At 39.3% G+C, this 18,383-nt stretch overlaps 1 protein-coding gene across 6 annotated transcripts in view; it reads left to right on the top strand.

Annotated features, from left to right (window-relative positions):
- ARB2A (ARB2 cotranscriptional regulator A) overlaps positions 1-18,383 on the top strand; it is a 265,848-nt gene that overhangs the window by 196,427 nt on the left and 51,038 nt on the right. Inside the window, exon 12 of one of the 6 annotated variants that reach the window (XM_087761451.1) lies at positions 1,585-1,667. The exons of the other annotated variants lie outside the window; for them this stretch is intronic. Within the exon in view, the coding sequence (XP_087617577.1) occupies positions 1,585-1,667 (83 nt within the window). The remainder of the gene's footprint in view (positions 1-1,584; positions 1,668-18,383) is intronic. 6 annotated transcript variants of the gene reach the window in all.

The following is an 18,383-nucleotide window of genomic DNA, read 5'->3' as shown; positions in this document are numbered from 1 at the left end:
CTATGTAAATAATGTAAAAGGTATTCTATAAAAGAAATCCTAAGTGTTATTTAAAAAACAGACTGATGCTTTAATACGGATGTGAATAAGGCTTAATTTTACCTTTTTACTGAGGATGGATCATAGTGGGCATAATGTCTATACTCCACCTAATGAACTCCCAGCTACACTGAAGTCTTTGGCAGAATTAATTTAAATGGGGTAGGATTTCAGCCAGTAAAAGTTGTAAAAGTACAAGTTGGCTGTTTGTATTTCATGCATACATACAATGCCACTAGATTAAGATTACTGATGTTTTAGAAGTTTTTGTCACAGATTTTGGACGATTTAAATGGAAGCTAACTATTTCCAGCTTGTTTTTTTGTAATATAAGGACAGTTTAAAATAGTATAGCTTTATGTGACTACTGCTGAACTATCAATTTGCTCATATGTTTTTGTTGATATTTCTTGTATTCATGTCTTATATGGACAACTGTAAGACATTTACAGAGCAACAAGTGAATAATTCCTACAGTGTGTTTATATGAGCAATGACATAAGCCTGCATTAGGGTAATCTGTAATAAATTTGTGAAATGCTACTAGATGTAGGAGCATTAGTATTTAATGTGAGAGATTTTATTTCACGCGTTTCCTGAGAATTGCAGTACTGAAAGAGCCCACACTCAAATACTGGCAGCATTGCTCTTGGTATTTCAATGACAGTGAGAGCAATCTGAGCAACGAGAGGAGATTGTTTAAAATAAGCCTTCTCTTTTCTGCTTGCAACCCCATCTTTTATCTGTGTTTGCACTGAGAACTAAGTTCAGGAATAACTGCCTCTCTGTCACATCTCATGAGCCAGCTTTTCCAAAAAGGGACTGGTATTCAGCCATTCAGCATACTAGGATTTACAGGCAACCCCAGTTTGTTTGTGAGCAGTGCCTACTTCAGATTATGTCACAGTCTTTTGCTTGCGTTTCCCTTAAAAATCAGTAAAGAGAAATGAAAGGACATCAAACTGGGAAAACAACTTGTATTTCCAGATAGAGTTGTTCAAGCTTTTGATTGGAGCATTATTAAGTAATTAAAATGTTTGCCGTAATTCATTCATGTTTTACTCAGTTACAAAAAGGAATGGATACACTTTAATAATTAAACGCTGTGGGCTTGAGAACAATACAGAAAAAGCAAGCCATAATAAATCCGTTCTCTGTCCTTATGGCAAGAGGTGGGGTACTGCAAAGGTCCCACCTTTGTGATCTTTCCTCCACGTCTCAAGGATTTGGTTGCATGCTAGTGTCATAGTTTAACTTCCTCCTGTGACAGGTTATCATCACACCGAAGAGATTGTCCTCTAAAATTTCCAGTTTAACGCCATTGTCCTGTGTGGTATATGTAATCCTAAAAAGCCTCCCATGCTGTGTTGAGAGAGATATCTCCCTGCTCAAACATCTTCCATTAGGCCTGGAGCTCCTTTTGAGGCTATCTGTCCAACACTATCCATCTTGTTACCCTTCCCATGTTATTCCAACAAGAACAAGGAATTCTTCCTCATTACAGGAGAGTCCACTACTCTCCCTCTGTCATTTATTTTTTACCAGGCAGGGCTGTCCAGCATCATTCCCCTCTGCTCCTTCTCTGGCTGACAGCACTCTCTGGTGTCCAGCTTTGCAGCATTGCACAGGTAAGGTCGTCAGCTGTGGCGCTGTCACCTCATTGGCCTGGAGGAGCCCTCTGTTGGTCTCCAGTCTTCAGTCTATGTTAAAAAATCTCCTACCCTCTTTACTTTCAGCCCTCATTAAGGACCTCTGTTAGACCTGAGGTCACCTTCTGTCTCAGTCTTAATCCACCTTCCTAATGGAGTCAAATCAGAAGACCTCTCTTCTGTCTCAGAGGAGATGGATCCATTTCCTCTCTACCTAAGACATAAGCAAATGTGGGGTGGAGAAAGATGAAGACTTTAAAAGCAGTCTGTATATTAAAGACCATCTCATAAAATGGAGTCAGGGTGGAAGTCTTACTGTTTGGGAGACTGGAGGTCAACTTGTGATTTGATACAGACAATGGGATAGACGTTTTAATGACAGGTTGTATCATGTTACTGCTAACCATAGTTGTGTTCACTTCATGTCTCTGAGACCTTACAACATTTCTCCTAGTTCTGGAGCAGGGAGTTCACAAACTCTTTGGGAAGCCATCCTACTGGAGCAGCTGCTGGGTGCAGATAGCTGAACGTGAGGATGGGAGAAAGCAGATCCATGGATCTGTGTCCATCTCTGTTGCTGCTCAGGAATTAAATTACTTTAATTTCAGGACAGCGGCCTGAACCTTACCCTAGGAAAGGCATTGTGGTAAATTTTGCCAGGTAAACTTGGCCTTTGTTTTCCCGAATACGAATATTTTGGAGTGCCTCATGGGGGGCACCTTAGAGTTTGGATAAGATACATTCCTTAGCTCAAGTGTTTCTGCCAGTGAAAGCTTTTTATTTAGAAGATTAAACTTTGCAGTATTTTGCCAAAGTGGATATGCACCAACACTTATTTACATAATCAAATAAAAAGAAGTTATTGTAACATTAGTAAAATGAATTGCCTAATCAAATCCTTTTAAAGCCTTTCTAGTTGACCCCCAAAATCACTAGTTATTCTTTTAACAGTTGCAGCCAATGTAGTTAAAACATTGTAAAATAAGGAAATTATAACGTCAAAAGACAAACAAGATGACACAATGGAATGAAACATTGACAGTAATCAAGAAATGTTCTATTCATGGAAGAGCCTAGACTTGAATATATGTCTCTGTAATAAGGAAAAAAGTGCAAGAATTAATTCATGTAGCTGAATAAAGTGATCTCACGCTGGTGGAAGAAAAACAAACTTAATTTTGGGGGACAGGTATCACCCATGCTGGTGGTGCTGGTGGTGCTCTGAACAGTATCCTGAGTGAGTCCTCAGATAGTATTTCCTGGTGCCAGACACCAAGCTTGACTCTGTATGGTATATAAAACATTTCATTTCATTTAGGCAAGCCAAGCACAACTGGGTTTTTTTGTACTTTGAATTTAGAAAAGATCATTAATATTATTTCTAACAGGCTACTGCAGGTGTTTGGGTTTTTTACAGATAAATAGATAGGGAAAAATGGCTTCACAGAATGGTTGAGGTGTGAAGGGACCTCTGAAGGTCATCTGGTCCAACTCATGCTCCAGCTGGGCCATCTGGAGCCAGTTGTCCAAGACTATGTCCAGTCTTCCATAAGCTCCATTGCATGTCAATAAAGAAACCATGGTCATGGTAATTACTTTTCACATAAGGTTATGGAGTTTTTATTGGTATACTTGCCCTAACCAAAAGACCCCACAGCGTCATGCCATAATCGTGTGCTGTGCTGGATGGTTATGTAGGGTTTGAGTGTGTACATGAGTGAGTATGGAGTGGAGACACTGGTGGTTGTCCAAACTCAGGTAAGACAGTTTTGTGTGTGTGTCACCACCAAAAGGAGGTCCTTCACATTACACAGAGGTTCAGAAAGTGGTTGTTTTCCTGCTTTGCCTTTTCAAATCCTTTTAACTGGGAGAGGGGAAGCGGGGCTGGTGGTTGTTTCTGATGGAGTTTGTCCCGACAAGGAGCAGGGTTGTCATCCATTGAGCCTTTCGGTAAAAACACAGCCAAAAGTGTTTGCATGTGTTAAACACACACTATGTACTTTAAGGCTTGAGGGTTTTTTTAGAGATTTTTCTGTATGCACATAAGAGACTTGCAGTTCAAAACAAATGAAAGATGAGATTCTGCAGAGCTTACTGAAAAACAGGGAAAAGCTTGTTACCTGCTGGTTTTGAGTCCTTGGCATAGCTTGATTTAATATCAAGAAAAGGATATGGTACTAAACAGTCCCCTCGAGACTGCTGCTTTGTGCTAAGTAATAGAATAGCATCAATAATCCTTCTATGGGGCTACAGTAAATTTAAGTAAAGTTATTCTGGACTGTTAGATCTGCTTAAAAGCACTGATCCAAGAAAGCAAGCGTATCACTTGCACAGCAAGCCTTTCCCTGGAAGAGCAGGCATACAGCCTGGCCCCCGCACATGCTTGCACCGACTCGTCAGATAAAGCCCTTGTTGCAAAGCTTGTGTTGATACCAGGGAAACCACGAATTACCCATTAGATTACGGGGGTGGTAGTTTTTGTTGGCTTTGCCTAACAGGTGACTTCTGCCTGCTGTTTTAGAGTTCAGTTGTGTATTTCCTTAGAAAAGCCTTGTCTAGCTGCAGATGCACCCCATGCTGAGCAGATCCTGGGGTTCAAACAGGAGGATCTCCAGTGAGGTTAAATGGGCTCCGCAACACTGCAGAGTCTGCGCGCAGAGGTAATTGCATGAGTGCGGCTTGTGACAGCCATAGGGACGGACCAACTTACTTCTCTCTGGTTTTTTTTTTGTCAGCTTTATTTGCACCACATTAAATAGCCACTCTTACACATTTATGTATCTTGCTCATAACAAACAAGGCAGAAACAACCATAAACTCTATTATGCACTGAGACAATACCTGGGTCATCCCCTTAGCGGCTTTTAGCTCAGTTTACCAATGCTTCTCATTTTTCACTCTTTAATCGATTTGGGGATGACTATTCTGGGCTGTTTTCTGACATTAGTATTTTGTGACTGGAGTATGTGTCCAATAATGTCAGAAATGTAAGAAATAAGTACAAAACCATGCACTTTTTACAATAAGGCAGATTAGGCAATTTACCCATTTTTGCTAAAAAGGTTATTTCTGCATTCACTAGTCATTCATGAAGATTAATACTACAGTAATCAGTGTTTACTGTAAACCTCTTTGCATTTTATGTGTTCATGTGCATGTAGTTATGTCAATAAAAGCTTTTCACTTATGAGAAAAGATTAAACGCCGCAGTGTTTTGTCAAGGTGGCAGGCTCTTCTGTTTAGCTGCATATTAATTGGTTTTAAGGTATTTGCAACAATAATAGCACAAATGGAGAAATGTGGGAATCTGCAGTGTGAAGGTTGCTTCGTAGCCTTATGTCAGCATCCTCATATGCTGCAAATGTTGGTTCCTGCACTTCCATTTCTGCTGCTGTACATTGTCCGTCAGGAACTGGAAATTATTATAGAAACTTTGAAGCATCAGCCTGTGTTAGCCACAGCTCTGGCAGCTGCTGCACTAAGTCCAACGTTAACTAATGTCTTCTTAGCATGGAAGTAAGTAGCTTTTTCTCTACTCCCAACTCTTCAAAGTCTTCTGCTCAGCCTCAGGTGTTGCAGGCAGATTTTCATTTCATGTGTAATACCTAGTTGGATGTGAGCTCCTATGTTGTGTTTTGAGTAGCTTAGCTTTACAGTGCTTTGGAAAGGACAAAATCTATAAAGACCTGTTGAACAGTATTGCAGATTCTGTTCCAGAATGCCAGATCCTCAAAAGTAAATATGAAAATGTGAATTTGAAAGTGTTGACATAAATTGCCAGCTGTTCCTGTGGTCAGAGAGTTCAATTTTATAAGAATTTCAATTTTACAGTGTATTTTTATAACTTCTTATATGACCAGCTAGGTGTTCAGTATACCACCAGTACTGTTATTTTTTAGGACAAAACACGCATATTTGTATACTGTTCTACAGAATAGTTACATATATTTTAGGCAGTACTGATATTAGAGAAACTATTTAATCAAAAATTATTCTTGTACTCAAACATATCTATTTATCATTGCATTTTTTTAGAGTACAGTGAGCTAGTTAGAGTGATGTAACCTTGCCTCAGAGTCCCGAGGCTGTCTTTGATTGCGGTAATAATGAAGAATGTAAATTATTACAGCCAGATATTTCCTACAAAGTGTTTGACAATGGCTAGACTGCCATGACCACTGCTTCCAATGCTACTTAATGCTATCTCGTTAGTTCTTTGTGTATCTGTCTACATGTCGGCTGAAGTCTTACTCTAATGTGTGATTGCAAACTGTTGTATTCAGGGACTTTTTGTTTGGTGGTTGTGCTTCCTCTTGACCCATGCAGATGCCAGCCAGAACAGGTGATGCTTAGCTAGTCCTCTGCATGGTTGTGTTGTTGAAATGCGTGTGCTGTGATTCCTTACAGCCACAACAGCAGTACAACAAATAATGAATACATTCACGTTTTGAATAGGCAGATGTAACTTTACTGCAGATATCCAAGTGACAGTTTAGACTGACACTTTAAAGAGACTATGTTAAGTATAATTAAGCTATTGCTAAAAAGCCAATCTAGTATTAGTTCAATCCGCACTAGTTTTGTCTGTTGAAGGGGAAAAACTAGAACAAGTGATGCTTTATCTTCTAACCTCATGAAAATCCTTCAAAAGGAAGTGAGAATGAAGGGTCTAGAGCACAAGTCTTACGAGGAGCAGCTGAGGGAACTGAGGTTGTTTAGTCTGGAGAAAAGGAGGCTCAGGGAAGACCTTATTACTGTAAGGCTGTGACGAGGTGGGTGTCAGTCTCTTTTCCCAAGTAACAAGTGATAGGATGAGAGGAAATGGCCTCAAGTTGCACCAGAGGAGGTTTAGATTGGATATTAGGAAAAATTTCTCCACCAAAAAGGCTGTCAAGCACTGGAAGAGGCTGCCCAGGGAAGTGGTTGAGTCCCCATCCCTGGAGGTATTTAAAAGCTGTGTAGATGTGGTGCTTAGGGACATGGTTTAGTGGTGGACTTGGCAGGGCTAGGTTTACAGTTGGACTAGATGATCTTAAGGGTCTTTTTGCAACCTAAATGATTCTATGATTCTACGAGTCTATGATTCTGTGAGAGTGGGTCTCAAATTGACTTTTCCTCCTGAGCATGTTAGGATACACCCTAGAAGAAATGGGTATTTTTGCACCTCGTGCTGCTTTTTGTGATGGCAGCAAAAGCTTTCGTTCCACGGTGGCTCATCACCACCTTTTTACACCCAAGGCCCTCCCAGCCTCTCAGTGCACTTAGGCAATGCTACATGAGACAGTGCACCTTGCTCCTTACTGTTTAATTAGTGGGCTAAAGCCTGGTTAAAGTGTGTCTTCCATAGAGTGGAAAAGAAGGCCATACTCGTCTCTCATTTCATCTCCTCTGAAATATCTACAGGCTCCAGTACAGCAATAGTGAAACCCTTTATATGGTCTCAGTAAGTTTTCATTAAGTACTTCGTGGGATTGAGCTTGAACGTTAGTCTTTGTATTCCTAGTTGCATCCACATTACTGTTAGTAGTTTTTAAAAATATTTTCTGTGTTTCATCCTCAGTAGCTCTATGAAGCCAGAACATCTATAGAGATGGGATTTGGTACATCAGTGTAATGGTAAAAGCTATATTTCTGCTAGAGCTCAGCACCTATAAGGAGGTACTCCCTTAGAGATGTAATCCAAAATTCAATAGCAATATTTTTATTTGCCTTGACATAATATCCAAAAGATCATTTACAATTCAGCTTGCATTTTCTGTTAGAATCCAAATTTGGATTTGGATCTGGTAGAATTTTTCAAAAGGTTCACTTTCAGTTGAAAACTTTTGATCTTTTTTTCATAAATGTATATAGTTTAGGCCAGGAAAGACATTTAGATCACTTATTCTCCACTTTTATGTGTAGATCTTTAACTTTTGACCAAATGTTGTTATGTTGAAATTTATAACTTGCATTTGGCTAAAGTATGTCTTGCAGAAAGTCATTCAGCCTTGACTGGAAGGATTCAAGAGATAGGGAATCCATTGCTTCCTTCCCTTTGTAATTTGTCAAACTATTAAGAGGTGTGGTTCATTTCTGGTTTGGCTTTGTCTGGTTTCAGGTTCCAGCCATTAGTTCTTGCTGTGCCTTTTTCTACTAAGTTAAAGAGCTGTTTAGTACATTTGCTTTTTCTCTGTGTGAATTAGATACTGGAATCAAGTCAACACTCAATTTTCTTTTGAGAAACAGAATAAATTGAGTTCTTTAAGTCTCACTGCAAGTTAATTTCTCCAGGTTTCAAATGCTTTTATACATTTTTCTGTGGCCTCTCCAGTCTTTCAGACTGTATACATCTCACTAATGCAATGCACAGACTTCAAATCTTCACTACCTGATTTGCTCCCATTTCATCAGCCAACAGTCATATGTGACCCTTTTATCATCATAATTCTATCACCATCAGTTTAGGAGGAGCTTGTCCAGCATGTCCTAATACCCTTTCTAGGGCTGCTGCTCTTCGTCTTGGTTCTAAAGTAGCATTATGAAATGTTGCAGGTAGCTTTTTTTTAAAAAAAAAAAAAACAAACAGCCAAACAAACAGATGAACACACAAAAAAAAGGCTGCCATCCTTCTTGTTAATAATGATTCTGCCCATCTTCACGTTTACACAAGCTTTACCACCAGTGAATTTATACTTACTTCCTGTGTTGTTCAATAGCTTTAGGACACTCCGTCAGTAACATCTCTTTCAATAGTGGTTTCTCCATGACAACTACATTTGCAGATTACTTAGTCTGCAAGTTCTTAGAAATATTGGATAATGCTGATTTTTAACCTGTTTTCAGGAGTAAACAAGAATTTTACAGTTGTGCCATTTGTCCCCTCATGAATTTATGAAACATTGATCGATTTCTGCCTAATTTGAAGTTTCAGTTGTAATAAAGTTTCACCAAGTTTTGTGATAATAGTTTACAGCATAGAAGAAAAAATGAGGAATGTATCTTCCTGATAAATGGAAGACTTTTTAATGCCTCTTTTGAAAGACAAGGGGGAGTAACTCAGGTGCTATACATGGTGCCTGGAAACAAACAGCTAGCAAAGCAGCAGTCACAGCCAGCCAACTGTAGCAGGTAAGTGGCTCCAGTGTAATGACAGTATAGAGGGTCTTTTTTCCGGAAGTTTCATTGGAAATCTATCTCATTGGTTCTTTCCTTTATGTTGTGTGATGATACATCCTCACTGGGCAGTCTCTTCCAGACTTCCAGATTTATTTACCCATATCATCCTTGGTGCATGCATACAACTTCAGGAACAGCAACAGTTACCCCCAAAAACACATCAGCCAGTTGGACAGAGCAGTAAGCACTCAGAATGATTATAATTCTACAGCAGATTACTTGCTATGAAAATTTGAATGAATTGGGATTGTTTTCCATAAAATTGGAATATGAATGAATTGGGATTGTTTTCCATAAAAAAGAGTGGATTTCCGGGGAACAAGAGCAACAGAGGAAAGCAGACTTGTAAAAAGTTGCAATTAAAAAAAATGAGAACTTATTCTTTGTGTCCACAGTACCTAGGGCAGGAATTTGTGGACCTATGTATCCATTTTTCCATTGTTTTTCTTAGATTTATTGCAGGCTAACTGTGCAAATGGCTTTTCTGCAAGTTGGATTAGGATTTTTCCCATCTTCTGTAACTTCTCTGCTATTTTAAGTTTTATTTAAAATGAACATCAGTAGCCAGTTAGCTGGTTTATGACTCTTGAATACAAACTCTGCAAGCCTGCCGATTTAGAAATATTTATCCCTGAGCAGATATTGATGAGTAGCGAGAAAGAATGTACTTCATCGAACACTTCACCATTTTTTTTCCAAATAGAGAACAGAAACATATATTGACCAATTTCATACTTTCTTCTGCATTGTTATTTACAGTTTCACCATCTCCATCTGAAAATTGACATATGTTTGCTATGGATTGCATTTGTTGCTTGTATATAAAATAAAGTTCTTCATTGTGCTAAGTTTGCCAGCCATAGATTGTTTTTCTTTGGATAACTTTAGCTTTCCTTACCATCTTTTTATGCTGATAACAAGCTATTTCCACCTTTTTCTGTATTCCTTGGCTGATTTCACTTTTTTGCTGAACCAGGAGGACTAACTCTCTGTCTTAGGTTTTTTTGTCATCCAACAAACTTTTAAAAAATACCATTCATTTGTTTATGTTTAAATATCTCATTTTTATTAAATTTGCTAATCTTTTTCCTACCTTGAAGGAAATAGCCTTTTTGAAGCCCCGAGCTTGTGTGTTGCTGGCTGAGGCTTTTATCTGTTCAACCCCACCCAATGTCATCAGTTCAGATTCACTGACCTCATTCATCTTTATCCGTCACAACACTGCCCGAAATGGTAAAGTCATGGAAAGCATTATACCTTTTTGTGTTCGAAAATCATCGTTCATAGTTTTTAGAAACTTTTAATGTTTATGACCACCAGCATCCGTCTCCTGAACTGATGCCTTCCAGTGTGATGCAGCTCTCCATGCATTGCAGAGATGTGCTTAGGGAGAAGCTTACCCCATTCTCTGGTTTGCCAAGGTAGTTTGTCACAAACCCACCAACATCTCCTCCTGGGCTTTTTTATCATGCTAGCATACATGCACAGAAGACCCAAGCTCAGATTTAGCAGTATTGTTGGAATAAGTAATGGTGTTTTTAGAACAGAGCACCACATCCTCACCACTTTTATTCACTTGAATCACTCTAAATAGGTAATAAACAGACATTTTAATACTTCAGGCATACAAATTATTTTAACAGCTGTCAGTAATGCCAATTATATCAAATACCTGCTCGTGGCTGTGATTGGACAAGAGACAAGAATTGGAAAAACTCCTGGCAGTGGCATAGAATTGATTTTAACATTCCTTTTCTTTTTCTTTGCCACATAAATTAAATTTATTTGCAACACATGGAGGTTAAATTTATATCGTATTTGCCTTCTTAGCACCCTGCCCTCAAGCTGCTAATTTAACAGTTTTCTGGCTGCTCCAGCTAGCTTTCAGCCGAGAAGATTAGTTTCCCAACCTGTGAGATAACCAAAAGATGAGAAACATGGAGCTCCGCGATGCCATTTTTAGAGGCCTCTTTCACAGTATATTTGCACTTTAAACTTTCTCCTACCAAGGAACATGCCTATATTTGGAAGGCCCAATTTTCTGTTGAGAGGACTTGTCATTTTCTGCTAACCAGTGTCAGCAACTAGTCTCATCATGTTAATGTACAGGGACAGCTAAGTGACTTGTTTTAAATGCATTGTGGTTGTTATCTATTTATTAAAAGCAAAAGCAAACAACTGCTTATAACTAATGTTCAGATGCTGATTGTTTACACAAATAGCGTTAAGGACAACGCTAATTTAAGGAGACATAATATTCTTACATTATGGCATGAAAACCATACTCTATGATAATTGTTTATAATATCTATATCTCAATATTATGAATACCTATGTATTCCAATAAATATTTTAAGTTAGTGAGCCACATTTAATAAGAAATATTTTTAAAACTATATTCCAATTTTTATGTGAAAGAAGCGAATAGGACATTTCTCCCCACATTAATCCTTTTATTTTAGGTATCTTTACAAGACACACCTACAACAGCTTAACAGAGAAAGAATCCACATGGTTCATAAACTGGTTTAGCTGATGTTCGTTATTGCTGCTATGAACACAGTAGTCAGTTTGAAGTAGTCAGTTTGAAGGCAAATTTCATGTACTTTTGAAAAAACACTGTGAAGTGCCCATCATTACTCTTAAGGACAAGAGTTGTCTTTTTTAGTGAGTTTAATCTTTTTGAGACAGTATGTATAAAAGTTCTTACCACTTTATCTGATATTTTTATGTTAATATATCATTTGAAATGATGTGTTATAAAATATAGCATGCATATATATTATTTTATTACATATAAATAAAACCCACATATATTTGAAATCTGAAGGGCAATTTTTGACTCTTAGATACTCACATGAGGATCCCTTTGAGTCCCACAGACAGTTTACAAGCATGCATGAGGGCAGACCTTAGCTCTGACTTTGCATTGCATATTTTGTTTCCCTCTTTGCCTCTAGATGATCGGTGCTGTTACGTCAGAGTTCAAACTGTATACTGAACTGAGTATAGGACTAGCAGGACTTCTGTGTATTTGAACACTCGTGCTTGGTGTGAAAGGGAGCATCCCAGCCCTGCCAGAAGGTGTGTGTGCTGTGGCTGCTGCAACTGGAGTTTTCTGATGCAGCTGCGCGTGTGGGAAATGTAAACAAAATCTCAAAACACTTGTGCCCCAGGAGCGAGCGTCACTTTGCAATTCAAGGGTAATTGAACTTCAAGGACTTGTCATTACTCTGAGTAGTTACATTAAAATGTTTGTTATTTGGGCAATTTGGGGGCAGAGGTCTAGACATCTGCTTGTACAACTTGGTCCATTCAGTGAAATCTATTCCCTTTTCAGCACAAAAAATTTCCCATAAAGTCCCATAAAATCAAACACATGTAAGATGATGGTCGATGATTTCCTAAAGCAGTACTATGCTGGACACTGATGGTAATGCGTGTCAGACCTGCAAGGTTGAATTTGTTTTATTTCAGGAGTGCTCTGAATGTTTATGATTTTGACAGTTTCCTGCTACTGATTGCAGAACTTAGACTCATACATTAGGTACAGCTTGCAAATTCAGCACAGCTTATGAATCTTGCAAATTTCTTTTGGCAGCTGGGGACCTGATTCAGCTGCCACTAAAGCTTCCCAGTGGTTTTGGTGGGTGTCACATCAGTCCTTTTGTCCCTGCAGACCACTGTTTTAAACCAAATGCTGAGTGTGAACTAATGACAATTTTTTAAGAGTGTTTTTTTTCCTTCTTTTAATAGCCCTGGATGAAACTTCATTAAACATTTGTGTCATGCTTTGTCTGACATAATTCTCTCCGTTATTCTTGAAGCACATGTCTCCTGTCCTTCAGGAAAGTGTCAGCTTCCCATAAGGATCTGCCTGCATGTGCAGAGGAAAGGGTGCAATCTTAGGGGATAGGGAACTGAAAGCACGAGAGAGACCCTGAGCTGTTGTCAGGCAATTTGGTCACCTTCCTTTGAGATGTTGGCTTGAGACCCCTTTTACTGAGATGGGAACCGAAGCTGGTTGTTGCTTCTAATGTCAGTGGTCTAACCACTGCGCTGTCATATAGGTGAAGGCTATCCTTTCCTCATCCAACCTAAAAAAGATTGATTCCTGCTCGGTTTTGATTTGGTTCCTGTATCTCCCCACATCCTTGTGTCTTTGTTTCAGAGCAACTCAGGGCTCAGTAGAGAAGTGAGGATCTTTCCTGTTCTTTTGCATGTGGATCATAAAGCTTATGTTTTATTAAAAGTTCAGAAATTCCAGATAAAATAGAAGTATGAGCATTTATATCACTTGCTGTCAGATTGTCTCATTTTGCTTGCTGAGAGCTCTGCTACTTGTTGATGCAGGGAAGTCCTGGTTTCTGCTCATTTGGGTCTTCACTGGAGCTAGATTTTTATTTGTAAGGTTTTAGCAGTGTATTCACAGCTTGTAGTTTGCACCCACAGATAAATAATGTTATCTTGGTAACAGAGGTACCAGCAGTCACAGGTGGATTGATTTGTCATCATCCAAAGCTTTTATCAACCATGTAAAAAACATTCCTCATATAAATGTGGAAATAGAAATTGATTTTGAATAGTTATTCTTTCCGCACAGGCTCTTTTGTTATACATTTTGTTAATTCTGGTATGATTTTTCCACGCTATGTCTCTTTTTCTAAACTTTTCCTCTGATTTAGTGTTTGACTTTGTTTAATGCTACTAAATGATTTACTGAAGTTTTACAAGTGATATTTCATCTGCCAGAGAGACTCTGTGAGCTGAGTGCTGTCCCCAAATATGATACAATATTGTGTTAACATTAATATGGATATTGATGCAAAATCAATGCAAATAGACTCCACATCTAATCCCACACTCCCTCACTCAAGTTCATTGGCAGCAACAGCAAGTTACTTCTTTGATTTCAGTGCTGGATATGCAGTATTTATGAGGGTTGCACTTTACATCCTTACTTTGGTTATCATTATGCCAGTGCACATTAGAACAGTTTTTAGAACTAAATTTGTTTCAACATTGTTGTCAGAGCCCACTTAGACAAACCTGAGTTTGGGCTTTGGCTTATTTAGCTTGTGGCTTCCCTCTGTAAAGACTGTACCAGCTTCTTGAAGGTACAGAATGAAATTCACATCTTGCAGGTTATACCTGTATGAGAATATTACAAAAAATTACTTCACCAAAACGGTCATCATGCACTGGAACAGGCTGCCCAGGGAAGTGGTTAAGTCCCCATCCCTGGAGGTATTTAAAAGATGGGTAGATGTGGCGCTTAGGGACATGGTTTAGTGGTGGACTTGGCAGTGCCAGGTTAACAGTTGGACTTGATGATGTTAAGGGTCTTTTCCAACCTAAACAATTCTGTGATGCTATGATTCTAAGACTACGCAGGACACTGCTTACAGGGGTGAGGTGCCCACAATGTGCAGGGCAGGATTTGGCCATTTCACACATACTCCTCCTCTGAATGGCTGCAGAAAAAGTGTCTGGCTCCAGCGCACTATTAGGCTGTAATTAGTGTAACAACTAATATGAAAGAGCAGGATAGAGGTCACCACAAGACTTCAAAGGTCTTAATAGGTTAAAGTTGGAGGGCAGTCTATCCCCTCACTTAATCTGTTGCCATATCTTCTGAGATTTGTTGAAATCTTCAGTGACCTCTAACCTTGACGTGTTGCTCTCCCATAATTTACCGGTCACATGCCATTTTCTTTATTTCTGTCCATTTAGACAGGCATGGGTCTTTGTGATCAGCGTCTCCTTTTTCTGTTCAGATATAAGCGTGCCCAGGTAAACAGCTTGTTGAAGTGGAATAAAGACTGTGGTTTAAAGCACTTTAATGCTCTTGCCCTGCTAGCTTCAGACTCATTGGAAAAGGTTGTTTTGCTATGGTTTGTCATGTGGTTTGTAGATGACATTTGACATGCAGATTAGGCTCACGTTTAAAATCTAGCTATTGTAATAAATTGTGCATTGTACAACCATTTTCAAAAGGTAGTAAATATCAGGCTTTTATGAGTTGCTTTGTTAAACCTAACTGTCCAAGGATAGTTTTGTTTATATTTTCAGTAAACGTGAAAGTTCTTATGGGCTAAGTGTGCAACTCAAGGACAATTTGTACTGTGGGAAAAATCAGTAGATATTCCTCCACGGTGTTTCAGTACGGGAGACAAATACCTACCAAGGAAACTCTCCTGTTCTTGATGGTTTTGGGGTGGCTTTTTGCCCCTCAGACTCGGCATTTGCATCTCTTCCATCAATCCCAACATATGTGGGTAGATTTCAATAGCGAAGCATTGAAATGCATTGCCTCTTTCCCAAGCATCTCCTTGATGGTGCCCATCCCAAAGCAATGGACAAAGCAGAGGGGACGGTTTTCTTTTCTTCCCCTCCATGGGTGCTTTGCCCCAGGAGAGCTGTGGCTGTTCCCACGGGGGAAAGGCAAGCGGACCCCTCCGGGTACACTGGCAGGGATGCACTGTGGCTTCCACCCTCCACCTTTTGCTGCTCCAGCATCCCACCCTGTGGTCCCTCCCAGTGTCTGAGCACCATGGATCTGGGGAGGATAACACTCAACATCAATTCAGCAAAGCAAAGTAACATACAGCAAGCTACTTGCCCTCACCAAGCCGAGCAAGGGTTTAATTATCCTTTTAGCCGATTAAAACACTTTAAAAGAGAGTAAGAGCAACCAAGGGGGAGTGAGAGCAGCCCAATGCTAGATTTAAAGTTCAACAGGGGGGAAAAAAAATCATACAACGATTTCACAAGCAACGACACTTGGATGGTATTTGGAAATCTTTTTCTTTCAAGACTATCTTGCGATTAACTATGGGAGTAGCACATCAAAGCTGCACTGACTTCAAAGCTTAGAACCACTTACGGCTTCCAGCTATTACTAAAACCTACCACTTCACCCTGCCAGCAACTCATCTCAGCTGCCTCTTTAAGTTACACCTATCTACTTCCTGCCTTCTGATTTTGGGGAGGAAAAAAAAAAGGCACCAAAAAAAACTTGTAAATTAAATATAGCTGTTCACACTGAAGGGATGTCAAAGTCGGGGAAAAAAGCAAATGGAGGCATTAAGACATTAAAGATTTAGTACAAACTCAATGGTGATTTACATATGCAGTCTCATTTGGCTAACTCTAATGAAGCCGTCTGCTTTGGGGAAGTTTTCTGACTGTTACCCCTGCATAAAAGCCCCTGAATGAGGTGAGCAAGCTCTTTAGGCCATTATTTAGGTCCAGATGTTACCCATAGCTTGGCACAAGCAGAGGTGCTTTGGGACTCCAGGTTATCTTCATGTATACAGCACATTACGTGACATCAGTTCCCATCCCTGTTCTGTCGTGATACCCATTCATGCACCTCAAGATGGTGTGTCAGCATTGGGCAGTGATCACCATTTACTGCTGCAATATTATTGATTCTTTTGCATTAGTGGGAGAGACTGTGGAAGCAAAGTTTGCGTATTTGATATTTTGGGAGTCCCTGAAACAGCTCATTTGTAGTAGTATAGGGCTGTGCTACACTCTCTGAACTGATATAAGACGGCTAAAATGTACCGAAATCTTAATTTATTGCAGTATTAATATTGTTCAACACTCAAAATTGTTACATTGTTATTTTCTGATTGGGAGTTTTATGCCTAGGGTTTTTAAAATGGTACATTAATCTCTGAATAAAATTTGTCTTGCAAATGACATATTAATAGAAAGTTAGGAACAAGTGTGGGTCTTTGAGTGTGTTTTATATAACAGTTTATATGTTCAGTACAGATCAATGACATGCTCTCTAGAGCTAAATGCCATTAATCCATTTACAGCCGCTCATTGCAATGAAGAGAAATTACCATTGAAAGAGCCGTTAAGGAGAATTTCTCTGCTTCCCTGCATAGTCTTATATTTTGAAAATGCTTTTGCGAGTGTTTAAAGCCAGTCTTTTTTTTTTTTTTTCTTTATTTTTTCCCTTTTCAAGGCAGGAGTTTGGCAGCAGCGGAGGTGCTTGTGGCTTCTCCCTGCGCAGCCCCCCCAGCTAGGCTGGGACGGCAGAGGTGGCCCCGCATGGTGCCAACCTGCTGGCCATGGCCACCCCTGCCCCATCCTCACCCTCCCCCCCACAAATGATGTGCTTCTGCAGCAAACATATGGCAGATCAGCAATACAGAAACATGGAGGCAGTTAACGAGTTGTTTTGTGTGGATGGTGGTTGCCACTAGGTGTAAATAAATGAATTAGTGTAGCACGGTCAGTTGAAAAAAAACAAGTATTGTCTTTTAAAGAGCTGACATATGAAAAAAGCATACAGAAACTTACTGTTAAGTCTAAAATACCTATGGCTAGTGTACACTCTGTCTGAAGAACGTGCCTCTGCTTTAAATAAGTAAAGGGAGAGAGGAGAGCTTCCCGACTGGCTGATAATGCAATCAAAATGTCAGACTATTTGAAATAAATTGTTATTATAGAGTCAGGTATGACTCCACCAGTGCATTTGTATATTTCACTGTGTGATAGTTCTTTTTTCTTCTTAAAGAATTCATTTCTTTCAAATAAACTGTGCAGACTAGGAACAGCACAGTCATTTGAAGTTCATTGAAAATATAGGAGGACATCATGTTTTCTGTCCTTATGTTAAACTTGGCATATTGATTTTTTTGCACAGCTTGCAGCATAGAAATGTGATCTACAGCTATGGCAAGGCGGGCTAACCACATGTGAATTTGTTAAGTACTGCTGGATTAGCAGGAATCATCGGACTGTGCAAGTACGGAGACTTGACTCCTGTAACTCTTTATTTATGACTTAATCAATTAAAATAACAAGTTTTGATTTTATTGGCTGTACATAAATAAGCACAAATCATCTGCAGAAGCTATTGTTTCATATGCTTGCTTGTTTTCACGACATAAAGGCTCTGTAAGTTAGCCACAGTACGTACGCAGGCAGAGCTGGAGTTGAAGTTAAGGATCAAATATGTAAAGATTCAACAAATGTAGTTAGCTACTGTTTTTTAGATTAGTGCAGAAAGGCATAGTGCGTTCCTTAACTTGCAGGTTTTTATCTAAATTTACCATTACTTTTCTTTGTATATTCTTCGCCTGTTTAATCTTTTGTTCCCTTTATGTTCAATGATACCAAGATTATGGAAGCCACCGGCACTGCAGCCTGCATTTAAATTTAGTTACAGTACAGCCATGCAGAAAGCGTTCTTCTGATGTGGGGCTGGCTTGCTCCTTTCTCTACATTATTAAACCTCCTTAAACACCTCCATTCACCTTGCTTGACTTCAAAGAGTAGCGTGGCTGCGTAGAGGGGGTAAGCTGCAACTCTGCCGAGCGGGTTACCCATGGTTTCTTAGAAATGCTAATGCCTTATACACTGTGTTTATGAAGTTATGTTTGCTGTTGGATAGGAGGGACTGTTCTGCAGCTCTAGAATCAAAATGATAAAATGTCCAAGACAAAGACAGCGGCTAAAGATATTTTGGGATTTGAAGTCATTGCCATTCACCTTTTGAAACCTTTTCCACCC

This window comes from Nipponia nippon, unplaced genomic scaffold (assembly GCF_047370975.1).
Source record: "Nipponia nippon isolate SJK-2023a ecotype South Korea unplaced genomic scaffold, ASM4737097v1 scaffold_24, whole genome shotgun sequence".
In the NCBI taxonomy this organism is placed as follows: Eukaryota; Metazoa; Chordata; class Aves; order Pelecaniformes; family Threskiornithidae; genus Nipponia; species Nipponia nippon.
This window is presented reverse-complemented; position numbering and strand designations above follow the sequence as displayed.